The sequence below is a fragment of the Limulus polyphemus genome, unplaced genomic scaffold (assembly GCF_000517525.1).
Source record: "Limulus polyphemus unplaced genomic scaffold, Limulus_polyphemus-2.1.2 Scaffold2751, whole genome shotgun sequence".
Taxonomy (NCBI): Eukaryota; Metazoa; Arthropoda; class Merostomata; order Xiphosura; family Limulidae; genus Limulus; species Limulus polyphemus.
The window spans coordinates 30,496-44,292 of record NW_013668361.1 but is presented as its reverse complement, the minus strand read 5'-3'; the positions used below and the strand labels follow the sequence as shown (position 1 = coordinate 44,292).

Genomic DNA, 13,797 nt, shown 5'->3' with positions numbered 1-13,797 from the left:
CAAAGTTTTATAGTAATGGAATGTACGAAAAGTGATCCAAAAAATGACGCTAACTCGGTAACCCGTGGCCCAATTTTAACAAACTTGTTTTATTCTGTTTCTATTCTCATTTCATTACAAATATGGCACTACTGTGTGCCGTTTTTGCTGTATTTAATTACAGACAAGCACATCCACACAAACAATCTCAGAGTTTTAGTATATAGATAGTAATGATAAAGTTTGAAAATAAATTGCTAAAAGACTGTGACATGTGCAGTTAGACCCACCCATTGGAAAAGGGTTAATAGAAATTGAGTTATGTTGAATAACTTACCAAAACAAATTTCTTTTAATGACATTCAAAAGTAATGTTTCAAAGAAATAGTTAAACCTTTCTCTAAACAAATCAAAATTACTGAAAATTTTGGAAAAGGGTTAATAGAAATTGAGTTATGTTGAATAACTTACCAAAACAAATTTCTTTTAATGACATTCAAAAGTAATGTTTCAAAGAAATAGTTAAATCTTTCTCTAAACAAATCAAAATTACTGAAAATCTTCATTATAGATGTCTTAAAATATTTACGTCTAAAACAGCTCCAAGATCCATGAAATTCTTACATAAATTAATTTGTTATTAAACATCCTAAATATTTATATACATTTCATAATGAGCTCATCTGTTCTATAACCTGAAGTTTCTGTGAACCTTTGTCTTATTCATGTAAAACGCATAGAACATAGCAAATTTACATAAAAAAAAACCTTGAAAATAAATATTTAAGTTAAAATGCTAATCACAAGCATTTATTCTACACAGTCTTTAAGCAACTACTATTTCAAATGAATTAAATGGCCTACAATATGGTAAAAATAGAAATAAAACTTAATTTCATTAGATAAAGTACTTGTTTTCAACCATTTCCATAAATTCAAGTACCTTATACCAGATAATTATCGTTTCTAATCCAATGTAAACCAACAAAAAAGTTCTTGCCTGTAACTCCACTATTCCACCTAACATCAGATGGCTGGTGTACTGTAGGAATACTTTCCAGGTCTTTTTGTTCATCTTTACTTAAGGCTCTAGCAAGAATAGAGGCTACCTGATGACATAAAAATATTACTTTTTCTCTCTGCTCCAAAAAAATAAACATGCATTTGCATCATTTGAAGGTATTAATTACAGATATTTTGAAGAGATTAATTACTATAGGTATATTCTCAACAAAAAATAATTGAACACTTGCAAAAATATAGATTTTCAATTGATGAATAGATCTTTCTTTTTGCAAGAATACATTTTTTGGAGTATATTTCAATGTGAAAACTTAAACCATTTCTTATGTGACCTACTTATCATTTGAACTTGAAGTAACTTTTTGAGTTTGAATAATGTTAAAATAATTGAAAAGAATTCTATAAGAACTTAATGCTAGTGGATATAAAGTAAATGAAATGTAGAGGTTTTCTTATTATCTAACATTTCTAAGCTTTTATTATAAACCTTTAAAAAAGAATATAGTTCCATTTCCTCTTTCTTAAAATTAACCAAGCCACTTCAAATTATAGTTAACAATACCACAAAGAAACTTGGTAGAAAATAAGTAATAAAGTGACTACTTCAGGGTTATTCTTAAGATAATTTATTCAATGAATTTTACTCAACAGGACAAAAATGTCGATTAAATATCTCAGCGTCACATTTCATCTAATCTAACTAAATAATAAACCATAAAAACAGCCTTCTTACTTTCTCCTGATCTTCTTTCTCATTAGCTCTATTTATTCGCTTCTTCTTTAGATGATGAGGTGTATCTCTACGATGAAGTTTATTGTGACGTTCAGGCTGGTCTTCTGTGTCTGAAGTAAACCCAACACGTCGTTCTCCTTCCAGCTAAATTAGAGAGCATCATGGTGTTCTATTTTCACAAAACAAGGAAGAAGTGGAAGCACGAGGTCAAGACGAAGAAGTTGACTCATCTAGTGCATCAGATGAAGAAAACCAATTATTGGTAGATAAAAATTATTTTTTATGAATACTTAATAGCAATATGAGAGTAAAATTTCTCATTTTTCTTTTAACTCTTAAAAGTGTTATATTTTAACAAACTTGTTTGATGCTATAACTAAAAAAACAGATATACTAAAGTTTTCAAGTAATTAATCATTAATGAATGGGTGTCCTGCTCTACCGATGATTCAGAATGAGCCCTGTTTTCCCGAGGCTGTGGTAGCCAAGCAACTCGGCTAGATGAAATGGGAGGTCCATCCTGAACAATATCTTCCTTAGTCACTTCTGTGTTTACTAAAGAATAAAAAGAAATTATTCAAAATTCTTGCACAAAGATATGTGGTACTTGTGTATCTGTAAGCAAACTGGAGATTTCAACGTTACATTCCAATTAAATTTTAAATATAAGTTAACATTCAATAAATTATCCACAAGAAATTTTTGAAAAATGAATTTGGAAGAATTGTTTTTGTCAGCAAATTTCAATGTGAAACTAACAATCAAAATGTTTTAAAATTAAATTACTAGTAACTGAGATGTTCAATATTTGCAAATATGCTCTACAGATGTTAAGTGTTTTAATTTTAAAAATAAAACATCAAGCATTGAAACCATAAACATATTTAACCAAGATATCGAGTCTCATGATGATACAGTGTAAGCACAGGATAGTAGCACGCACACTGAACGTGAAAAAAAAAAAAAATTTCACAAAACAAAAATTTTAATTTTATCTGAGTCAGTCACATAAATAGGAAACATCATTTGAGTAAAATCAAAGTGTGATGTACACAGTACTCAAAACATACATGCAATTAAGTCAATTAAACAGATTTGTAATGCTGCAAGTTAAAATGCACGATGTGAATCAACAAGTTAAAACTACTAAATCTCTCTCTCTTTTTAATTATTTTATATTTCAGCATAACATATAGAACTCTTCATAAATAAATTTTGCTGTTTTTTTCTAGAACTGAAAGCAATCATTACTTGCACCACTCCTTAACTTTAAAACACTTAAACTAATGCTTGTATGAATCTTATAGTGTAATTCCTAGCCTTCTTGCATGCTTATACCATATATAATTAGATTTTCCCCAATCCAGCCTGACTTTAATTTTAACTTGAACAATTTTTTGTTGTCTTATCTTAACTCTTTCCAGAATGAGTAGGTGTTATTGATATTTTTCCTTCTCAGAGTGAAAATATTTAACCAAATTGCATGAAACTAAGAACATAAATACTCAGTAGTGTCAAGTTTTGGCTTCAAAATTTATATAATTTGATTTAATATTTCTATTAATTTTTGTCACGAAATTTCCAAAATTTTATTGAGATACTGTTTTAGAAAAAAACATCTTGACTGATATTTATTAACATATTTCTTTTGAAACTTTATTTTGCCAATTGCTGTAATTCCCATTTCTGACTAAAAATAGTAAAAAACATTACTAAAACTAACAAATACTTATCAGTAACCTACGACCTGACCTTTTAAAACAGTGTCAGGCAAACATTTTGCAAACCCTGTTGGCCGAGATCAATTTATAACTAATAAATATAGTTTTTCTTCAATAAACAATGAATTATTTTATCTATGTGCATTTTTGAGTATGATAAATTTAACATTCAATAAATGAGGATTTGAATCACTTCAACATTTGGCCATTGCCTACCATACTCTCTAAATCTAACAAGGCTTACCTAATATCTTGTCACAAAGATACCTTCCTTAGCTTCCAAGTAATTATAATCTAAAATTCACTTTCAGAAAGGAAAGGAATGTCTAGTGAAATTATCCAAAAAGATTTCCATACTTGTGGTTTGTTCCTAAGTATTCTAAAGCCACCACTAAATTTCATTGTTCTCTGCAAGAGCTAAATCTAATCACTTTCAAATGAAACCATAAATTGCCATTGAATTTAATTTATTTACTCTACATGGAAAAAAATAGTTTATAATCTGCTCTATTCAGCAGTATTTAAACTTTGCCTGTAGTTAATTTCAAAGCTGAGCTTCATTAGTAGTTTTTCAGATCACATACTGCAAGATCATAAAAAGTTGTGAAGAAAAGGTTGTACTAATAAACCGTGAGAAAGAAAAGGGTGCAAAAAACAAATCACAAATAATTTTATTATCAAAGGCTTTTTATGAAATATAAAACCATACTTTGAGATGGTCATAAACATTTTTTTTGAAAAATCTAAGTGCACTGTTTACAGAGAAGTCTCAATGGAGCTAAGCAGAAATGTTTGTTTTGTTTTGAAGTTAATCACAAAGCTACACAATGGGCTATCTGTGCTCTACCCACCACAGGTATCGAAACCTAGTTTTTTGCGTTGTCAATCCGCAGACATACCACTGTGTCACTGGGGGGCAAGCAGAAATGAAAGTCTCAATTTTCTTTCATGCTTCTCTGTGAATTACATGTAGAAGAAAATATAAATATGTACCAAAGTCTTTTAGGTCTAAAAAAATGACACAGAGTGCTACATATTCCAATTACTATTTAAACTACAGAATATTTAACATGTTTCATTTTAAATAAAATGCCAAACAATTTCTCTTTGTTGAGTTTGTTTGTAATTAAGCACAAAGCTACTCAATGGGCTATCTGTGCTCTGCCCATCACGGGTATTAAAACCTGGTTTCTAGCATTGTAAGTCTACAGACATACTGCTGTGCCATTGGGTGGCTGTTTGTTGAGAGCTTCCTGAAGCTGACCAATAATGAAAAACATTTTTGGTAGTAGAATCAAAATGATTTTAAATTCCACACTTTTAAACCATTATTTTCTGCTTTATGTTTGAAACAATGTCACCAAATATCAATTTAACCAAATTCCATGTGTTCAAATTTAATAATGTTTTTAAGCAGGTCAATCTAATTTTAATTTGGTACTAATAAAGACTAAAATGTAACAAGAACCAAAGAAATATGACTTTCAACAACCAAATACTTTTTAAAAGTGGAGAAAACTAAATTTTTTAATATTTTTACATGTTAATACCTACCTTTGGGTTGTTGTATAGAAGCTTCTGAAGATTCTGATGCTGCAGAACCAGTACTGGCTCGTTGTGGACGAAAACTATCAACAGCATCTTCTTTCTATACAACAAAAGCAGATTAAATCAAGTACCAGAAATATGATCCATAAATGGTATTAATCTCAAAAGTCCATGATAATAATTTTGATACTTTGATATTTTCATAAGTGTTTTGTAGAATTTTTTATTGTACTCATAATGAATTGTTTAATATTACACCTTAAAGATTATAAATAATTTTATTTCAAAATTTCATAATGTAACCATAAGTACTCTAAGACCATGCGTTTCTTAAACAAGAATATGTTTATGTTAAACTTCCTATTATGTACTCACCTCTTCATGAGAAGCTACATGGCCATCGATGTTTTTACCTTTATGGACAAACAGTTTGGGATGTCTTGCTTTCAGCTCACGAGGGTGAGGGGTATCATGTCTCACAAACTGTGTCTGAAAAAAAACAAACAATAATTTGTCTTGGTATAATTTTCTAGGAATAACTGAATTAGTTTTGTAAAGATTACCTACTATTTATTGCAGTAACATTTTCTTTATTTAACTTTTATTTCTTACTGTAAAATGACCTTAAATTACAATTAAAATAACAGCAACTAGACTTGAAAACCAAGTTCAATGTTAAGGACATTTTCCTTGTAACATCATAAACACAGTCCTATTATACTGTACTGGTTCATGCTAAATTTGAAGATTTTTTATTTTCATTTACCTAATAAATATCACATTAGAAAACAATAGGCTAAATAAAGTATGGACTTCACGGTTAAAACAATAATACAAATTTTCCGATACTCTATGTTTTAATTCATCTGCCAAGTATTATTCAATGGTGAATAAAAGTACTAAACATATAAAAAAATATACAGCTATGGTAAATTATTTATTCCTATAGATTACACACTATCTTCGCTATTTTAACTTTTGTGAATTAAACCAAATATAGTTGGTATTAATTTGTGATCAAAGCTAGCTATCTACATAGATCCGAACTAAATTATAAACCTAGTAATGAGCACATCTAACTAAATATAATGGACAAACTATATTAGTTATAATGATTAGAGTGTAATGTTTTATCAGTTGGGAACATTTACTGTTTACAATGTTTTCAACAGTAAATCCAATAATATTTCACAAGGTTCAACCAGGCCAGGAGGCTTAGATTAGTCCTAAAATCCATATACTAAGCTAATAATACAGAATAATAATAATTATAATAAAATAATAAACATAAAGTTAAATTAGAAATAATAAAAGTAGATATATGAAGTATTCTAACTAACACTTTGTATCTGCCTTATGGTAAAGTTTCACATGTTTAGGCTGATGTCCAATTAGGAACTATCACACCATGGTAAGATTTATACTTGCCTCAGCTAACTTAATAGATTTAGGTTTGTATCAAATATCTATTACGATCCACATTCAGTTAGTAGTCCTAAATCCATAAAATAAGCTAACAATGTGAAATAATCTTTATACAAATAAAAAACAATAACAAGAATTAAAATAATTACAATAAAATAACAAATATAGTTAACAAAACTAACCTTAAAGGATGTACAGGATATAAGTATCTTACTATTGTTGCTGGAAAATAAATAAAACTAACCTCCTTTTCTTCTTTATCATCTTCACTTCCTTCTGCAAACTTGACTGCTGACATCCTCTCACCTCCTCGCTGGTCCCAACTTAGCCTACTGTCTTGATCTGTACTATTTTGGAGCAAGTTTTCTATAGTTATAACAAATCATTATCTTGAAATTACTTTCAGGTATCATACTCTCAAACACTGTATTTAAGAGATACATAAATTTAGAAAAAATAAAAAATGACTAAACAGATCCAAGTAATGAGAAACAGAATAGGATTTAAAAAAAACATTCAATATTCAAAGTTTACCAAGGCTGTCTGTATGATACTCCTGTTGAGGTAGCAGAAAACAAGTTAACACTTTGTCTCCAGTTCTTTCGTCCTCATCTGTCTGAAACTTGAGCATTGGTTGCGACTGTTAAAATTAAGAAGATAATTTAATTTTAATTTGTGTAAATTATCATATGTTTGAATTTCTTCAAAATTATCTCAAAGATTGAGTAACTACTTTATTTATTAACACACAAATTAATCTCATTTATACATAAAAGATTAAAAACAAATGATATCAAAACCAAAAACACATAGCACTAGACTGAAGTAGGTGTAATGTAACATTGTTTTTTTTGTCATGATGTTGTGACATTTGTCAAGCTTAAGAAATTAAGAATTTCCAACCAAATTATAGTCATATATATAGTAATAACCTGTTTGTAGTATGGGAGTGGCAGGGCTCAAACAGACCCACATCTTAAGAGTAACAATTACAAAAAACTACATTTCACTTATCATTGTGCCAAAAAACGTTTTTTTTTTGTAATTGTCACTCTTAATATATCAGCCCAATTAAGATCCATATCTAATACTAAAATTGGTACCTGAAGGCTCTGGTAAGTTTAACAAAGAATTACTTTTTTTAACACAGAAGTATAAAACAGTTATGAAAGAAAACCATTTGGTCAATGCATTAGCCAAATGTGTAATTTCGAGTACCTATATTATTAGATATCATACCACTTGTTCTACTATTTGTCTTTTATAGTTTGATTCTTCCAGTTGGTACCTTGCTACTCATGTTGATCAAACTGGCTGATGAACTAACATTTTAAAAACAATTTGTATGGGATTAAAACTAAAGCTAATCCTGCCACACAGTAATATATGGATGGACAGCTATTACATAATATACCTTTTAGGAAGTTTGGTCTTAACAAAAAAATCCTATAATTCCAAATATTTGACAAACATACTCTTCTTCATTTATAACTCTGTGTAAGATGCCTCTTTTATCTTTTCTTTCTTTCTCAATGCTATAATCCATGTTTTTACTCTGTCTGTACCCACTTCCTGTTACTTCAACTCTAATAGGAAGTATTTCAAATGACTCTTGTCACCGGTATTTAATCTCACTGAAATATTCTTGAAATTCTTCTGGTCTTCTACCAGCTTATAATGATTAATATTCTTTTTTTTCCTTAGTGTTGTTGAAGGTTTTTAAGTCAAAACACAGACCACACTTACAGCTGTTCAATCATGTATTTTCAGACATTATTATATTGTAGCTGATTTTGTTTATTACTTATTTAGTGATTTTGATTATATATAATTTTAGTTGTTAAGTATAACCTTCACATCTTTGCCTTAATAAAGCAATATTTGGAAGAATAAGCAATTGGCATGGTGGGTTTTTCTTAATATCATTAACCAGATGCAAACCTACATACAGATATACTATTAACACCAACAAACTGAACAGAACTGTTTAAACTTGAAGAGAAAACAAAAGAGCAAAGATCCACAACAAAATCTTATATTTGAAATATTTTTTGTTATTGTTATTGCTAATTTTAAGCAGTCTAATTTGATATTAGTTATAGCTATGAATGTTTTTTTTAAATAAACAATACACCTGACCAAGTAGAGAAAAAATTCAATTATTTACCGAGACATTAATTTGCTCAAATGCAAATTTAACTGAAGTTCTTTATCAAATTATAAATAAGAAACTATATTTCTCACCTGATTTTCAGACAACCAGAGGGCTTTAAGGTTCAGTGCTGTGATGCTTAGTGGAAGATATTGGAGCCTAAAGTTAAAGAACAATTTAATTTTACATGGACAACAATTCTAAATTCAAATTGTTTATGCATCTCACTCATAAATTTTTTAATTATCTACTAACTCTTCACTATCAGCTCTTGGTTGCAAAACTGATAAACTTTTCAATTACTGAGTAACATTGTCACAAACATACTAACACTTAAAATATTATCCTCATCACCATCATAGCTCAATAATAAAATTCAATTATTAAATATAGTTATATTTTATTTCAGAGTATACTATGCATTACTATACTCTGAATTTTCTGTGCTGTATTTCCCACATAATTATGAATTAAGGAAATTATAAATAAATAATGCATATTCAATAGTTTTATTTAATCACAAGCATATTATGAAGTGAAAAAAAAAATTTGTTAAATACATCAATTATTCATTTAAAACCTACTCAAAGTATAATAATGGTGGCAAAAAGAAGGTTTGTTTGTTTGTTGAATTTTGCACAAAGATAATTGAGGGTTATCTGCACTAGCTGTCCCTAATTCAGAAGTAATAACCTAGAGGGAAGGCAATTAGTCAACACCACCCACCACTGACTTTTGGGCTGCTATTTTACCAAAGAAAAGTGGGACTGACCATCACAAAGTGACCGTGAAGGAATACAAAGAAAATATTTCATTTATATATTACAAGTCCCATCAGTCAGAAAGCTTTCATACTAACTCAATAATAACTTTAAAAAAACTAGAAACAAATGAAATTCTAATCACTTGTTTTCATTCTGATTTTATTTACACCACACTATAAAAAAAGAATATTCTAGCTTTGTATATTTTTCCCACTCACTTTTTAAAAACTTTTCCTTATGATTTGAGGTCACTGTTTAAAGACATTTGTGCAAAAATCTTTGAATGATTAACTCCTTTCACTAACCTGTTTCCAGAAACATCCAGAACATGTAGTTCTTTTAGATTTCCTGTTTCTGCAGGTAGATAAGTAAGCCGATTATCACGAAGAGAGAGAACACCCAGGTTCGTAAGGTTTCCAATTTCTGGTGGCAGCTCCATCAACCTATTACGATCCACATTCAGGTTGGTCAGTTTCACTAAGTTACCAATGGACGAAGGTAATTCAGAGATCAGATTTTCAGTCAGCACTAATTCTTGAAGGTTCACACAGTTACCTATAGCTGGTGTCAACTCCGGAAGACGATTTTGGTCAACCTTTACGAGATGAGCAAATATTTATTTTACATAAAACACAGTAAATGAGCTACTCATCTTTATATATAACTCATCAAGTCTTGTAACATATAAAGAGCCGATTTTCTACATTTCAGTGTGTTTGATAGAAACATGTACATTATAAAGCAAAAACACACTCCAGGTAAATAGTTATTCTGACCTAACAAGTGTTTTTTATGGTTAAAAATAAATAAGTATCATTGAATCAATTGATGAGTTCCAAAACTTATTTCTAGCAAAGTTTACCTTTTAACAAAAAAGCAAGATGATAGATTGATTGCTTGAATAAAAAAAAAAAAAACGAAAAAAACAAACATACATACATAATGAAACAAAAAAAACAGTATAAACACAGAGTTGTTAACTGCTTTACCTTAAAAATGGTAAGTTTTCGTAACTCTCCAATTCCTACTGGCAGAGAATCAAGACAATTCTGTGAAAGATGTAGATCAGTAAGGTTCTCCAAACCTTCAATTTCCTCTGGTAGTACCTCTAACCTGTTCTCACTGACATCCAGACATGTCAGCTGCTTCAGATTATCTATTTCCTGTAGCAAAGGAAGATGAAACAATATTTAATTAAGTTACTTATTTAAGTTACGAAAACATTCAATTACAAAAAATCTTCTCTAGAGGTTCATAACCCTTCCATGAAAGAAACACACATTTTTATTAGAAAATGAAAGTAATATATGGTTACTTCTAGTAAACTCTATCCTAAAACAGATAATTATACCTTCACAACCATTTGAGCACACTACACTTTTAATAAAGTAATCCACAAAAACAAATGCTTTATCTGTTCTTTTATTTCTTTTATGCACTACAGTAATAAAATTTGCTAATTTTAGATTTACAATAAGCAAACTTACCGGTGGTAAAGTGATGAGCTCATTACAGTCTACCCACAATTCCTGTAAGTTTGTAAGCTGGCCAATGAGTGGAGGCTAAACAGATTTGTAATACATGCTCATTATTTAAGATTCACAAACCATACCATTTAAAATTTCTGAAGAAAAGTTTAATATCTCATCAATCCAAGTGTCTGGTTCCAAGTTATCAATTTTAAAATAAATTAAATTACAGTTTAATATGCAGGCAAAACATAATGAAAAAAAAAGTGTAATAAGCATTAAAATCCAGTTTTAAATATAACTTTAATAATGGTAGTAAAAATTTGAGGTAAATTAATTTTTAAGTTAACCTCATAGAAAGTCACAATATACAGATGAACTACATAGTACATTCCATCAGAATTAACATTTACTAACTCTGAGAGCAACAAATAAAAATGATTTATATTTGATATTTTTTTAAATAATAATGCAAAACTAGTTATTTTATTATTTCACTTCAATAGATATTGAGAAAAAAACAACTTAAAAAGAAAACACTGATATACATCAATAATAATCAGCTTACCAATTCTTCAAATTCATTCCCTCCTAAATCCAGCCTTTCTAGTTTCACCAAAAATGTAAATGAGGGTGGCAAGGTTTTAAGAATGTTGTCTCGAACTTCAAGGGACTGAAGATTTGTTAAACTACAAAATATAAAATTTTATAGTCAATATATAATGGAAAACTAAATAACTATAGCTCTCCCATTGTTGCTTACTTCTATCCCAAAACATTTTACATTAACACTATTATGTAATGAAATCTAATATCTGTCCTACAATGAAAAATACCAATTTTGTTTTCTCAAATTCTTTACTATAATGTTCCTCAATCTTGATTTAAAGTAAATCATTATACAACACAAATTTACCAATGCTAATTAAATGTCCTCTTCCTCACACAAATGAAATTCTTACCTTTGTTATAGATTTCAATTACTGGTTTTTATGTCTTTCAAAATTTTTGTCAACTTCTCTGATAATGTTTTTATTTTACAAAACTGTAAATTTTATCTTTGTTTCTATTTTAAAAACACCACAGACAGTTTCACTGTGTTAACAATCACTGGCATACAACAAATATAACCATTTTACAATACCAAAATACAAACAAATATCTTCATAAACAAAAATAAAGAAGCTATAAACAAATGAATGAAAGCATAAAATTGGTTAAATACTTACAACACAGTTTTACAAGTTAGTTAATCAATGTGTCTTGCTTTACACATGCATAATATGAGAAACAAAATCACTTATTTAAACTACTTATTTGATTTATAGCTTGTTACTGAACTGTCCTTTTGAACCAAAAGCTATTACCTATTGTTTTAAAAAAAAAAAAGTTCAAGGTGATCTGAAAACTAGAATTCTTCTTTGGTGACCATGCCTATGATGTTCATACATTGCAGAAATCTCTAGTTTGAGAAACATTCTTCAGTTGGTACAAGACGACATGTGAAAGCAGTACAAAGAATTCTAGGCCTTAAAGTGTTTATGCTTTCTAGTATTTCAATGCACCAAGAGGTGCACGTAAATGCCACCCAATAATAAACTTACTCCAGCACCAGTTGATAAATAAAAATATTATACTTTTAGCATTCAATAATAAATATTTCATTATGAAATTAAAATACAACACATGAAATTACCTGCCAAAATCACTGGGCAGTTGTGTTATCGAAACATCATTTAAACCCAACACCGTGAGGTTTTTCAAGTGTGAAAAGCCTGGTGGAATCCTGAAAAGATGAATACAAAAGAGTGGATTATATCTGGAGACAGGAAATCAAGACTACAAAAGGTAAAACTTAACATCCTCCTCACATTATAGTGTTTCCAGTTAACTAACCAACTCATAGCCAAAAACAAAACATTTTACTTTAAATAAAGCTATCAGTATAACATTGTCAAACACTAGGCTTTAAAGTGTACTAGTTTGGAAAAGAGAAGTGGCTAATAGACTTATAAAGAAATAAAAAAATACAATTATTAACTAACTAATAGCTAAAACAAACTTGGTTTAATGATGGAAAATAAGAATAGACTTGTTCATATTCAATATTTAGTTGTTTATTTTTAATCAAAATGTATATAGCTCTTATGATCTCAAAATAGAGCTACATGTAGGTGGTATTAAACAGTATTTCAATTAACAATGCTTAAGTGTAAGAAATGTTTGGTTGCCACATGCAAAAACATATATAGAAAAAGTTTATCTCTGGAAAAAATGATAATGGTTAAAAGGTAAACATTTATTTTTATTTGTTGATTTAAATCTTAATCTGGTTAGTTATATCAGATATGTTATGGTATAATGCCATGTACAACAAGTTCAGCAAATACACATATCTGTATACACATACATTTATTTATCTAATCTATCTTATCTATACGTGTGTGTGTATGTCTGCATCTCTATATACTGACAATCTATAATTTAAATTTAAATGTTTAGGTTGGATGATATGAGAAAACTCTCTCTTAGAATAAAAAATGAACTGTGGAGTGTTTTATGATACAGATCATGAAAGTTCAAATCAGAAAGTTAAGAAAGTGAAAACGTAGCTCTGTGTGATAATACATCCTGACTGTGATAAAGATAGTTTTACTCTACCCAATAAGCATACTTAACAGACAACTCCCAACAAACTTAATTAGTAGAGAGATTTTAGATCTTTAAATTCAGCATTCTTAATACCAATGCTCATTATGAAAATAATGTAAGTGATGTGGCAGAAATTTTTTTATTCCTCTCATGACATTTTCTAGAATTTTATCAGTTAATATAAAACAAGTATTAGAACACTGATAAATAACTATAAAATGGAAACCTATGGAGGTGATAATATTCCAAATATAATTACACTATCTAGTATACCAAACTCAACAAACTTGTACAAAGAACACATAATGGAGTGAAAAACTTCCAAGTTAAT

At 29.0% G+C, this 13,797-nt stretch overlaps 1 protein-coding gene across 1 annotated transcript in view; it reads right to left on the bottom strand.

Moving 5' to 3' along the window:
• Positions 1 to 13,797, bottom strand: part of LOC106467814 (protein scribble homolog) — a 96,061-nt gene that overhangs the window by 52,532 nt on the left and 29,732 nt on the right. The window contains exons 4-16 of the mRNA XM_022396009.1: positions 12,511 to 12,600; positions 11,383 to 11,503; positions 10,833 to 10,907; positions 10,335 to 10,508; positions 9,651 to 9,940; positions 8,674 to 8,740; positions 6,964 to 7,069; positions 6,674 to 6,795; positions 5,380 to 5,493; positions 5,011 to 5,104; positions 2,130 to 2,281; positions 1,736 to 1,879; positions 980 to 1,088 (exon numbers count right to left, since the gene is read on the bottom strand). Coding sequence (XP_022251717.1) covers positions 980 to 1,088; positions 1,736 to 1,879; positions 2,130 to 2,281; positions 5,011 to 5,104; positions 5,380 to 5,493; positions 6,674 to 6,795; positions 6,964 to 7,069; positions 8,674 to 8,740; positions 9,651 to 9,940; positions 10,335 to 10,508; positions 10,833 to 10,907; positions 11,383 to 11,503; positions 12,511 to 12,600 — 1,658 coding nt within the window. The remainder of the gene's footprint in view (positions 1 to 979; positions 1,089 to 1,735; positions 1,880 to 2,129; positions 2,282 to 5,010; positions 5,105 to 5,379; positions 5,494 to 6,673; positions 6,796 to 6,963; positions 7,070 to 8,673; positions 8,741 to 9,650; positions 9,941 to 10,334; positions 10,509 to 10,832; positions 10,908 to 11,382; positions 11,504 to 12,510; positions 12,601 to 13,797) is intronic.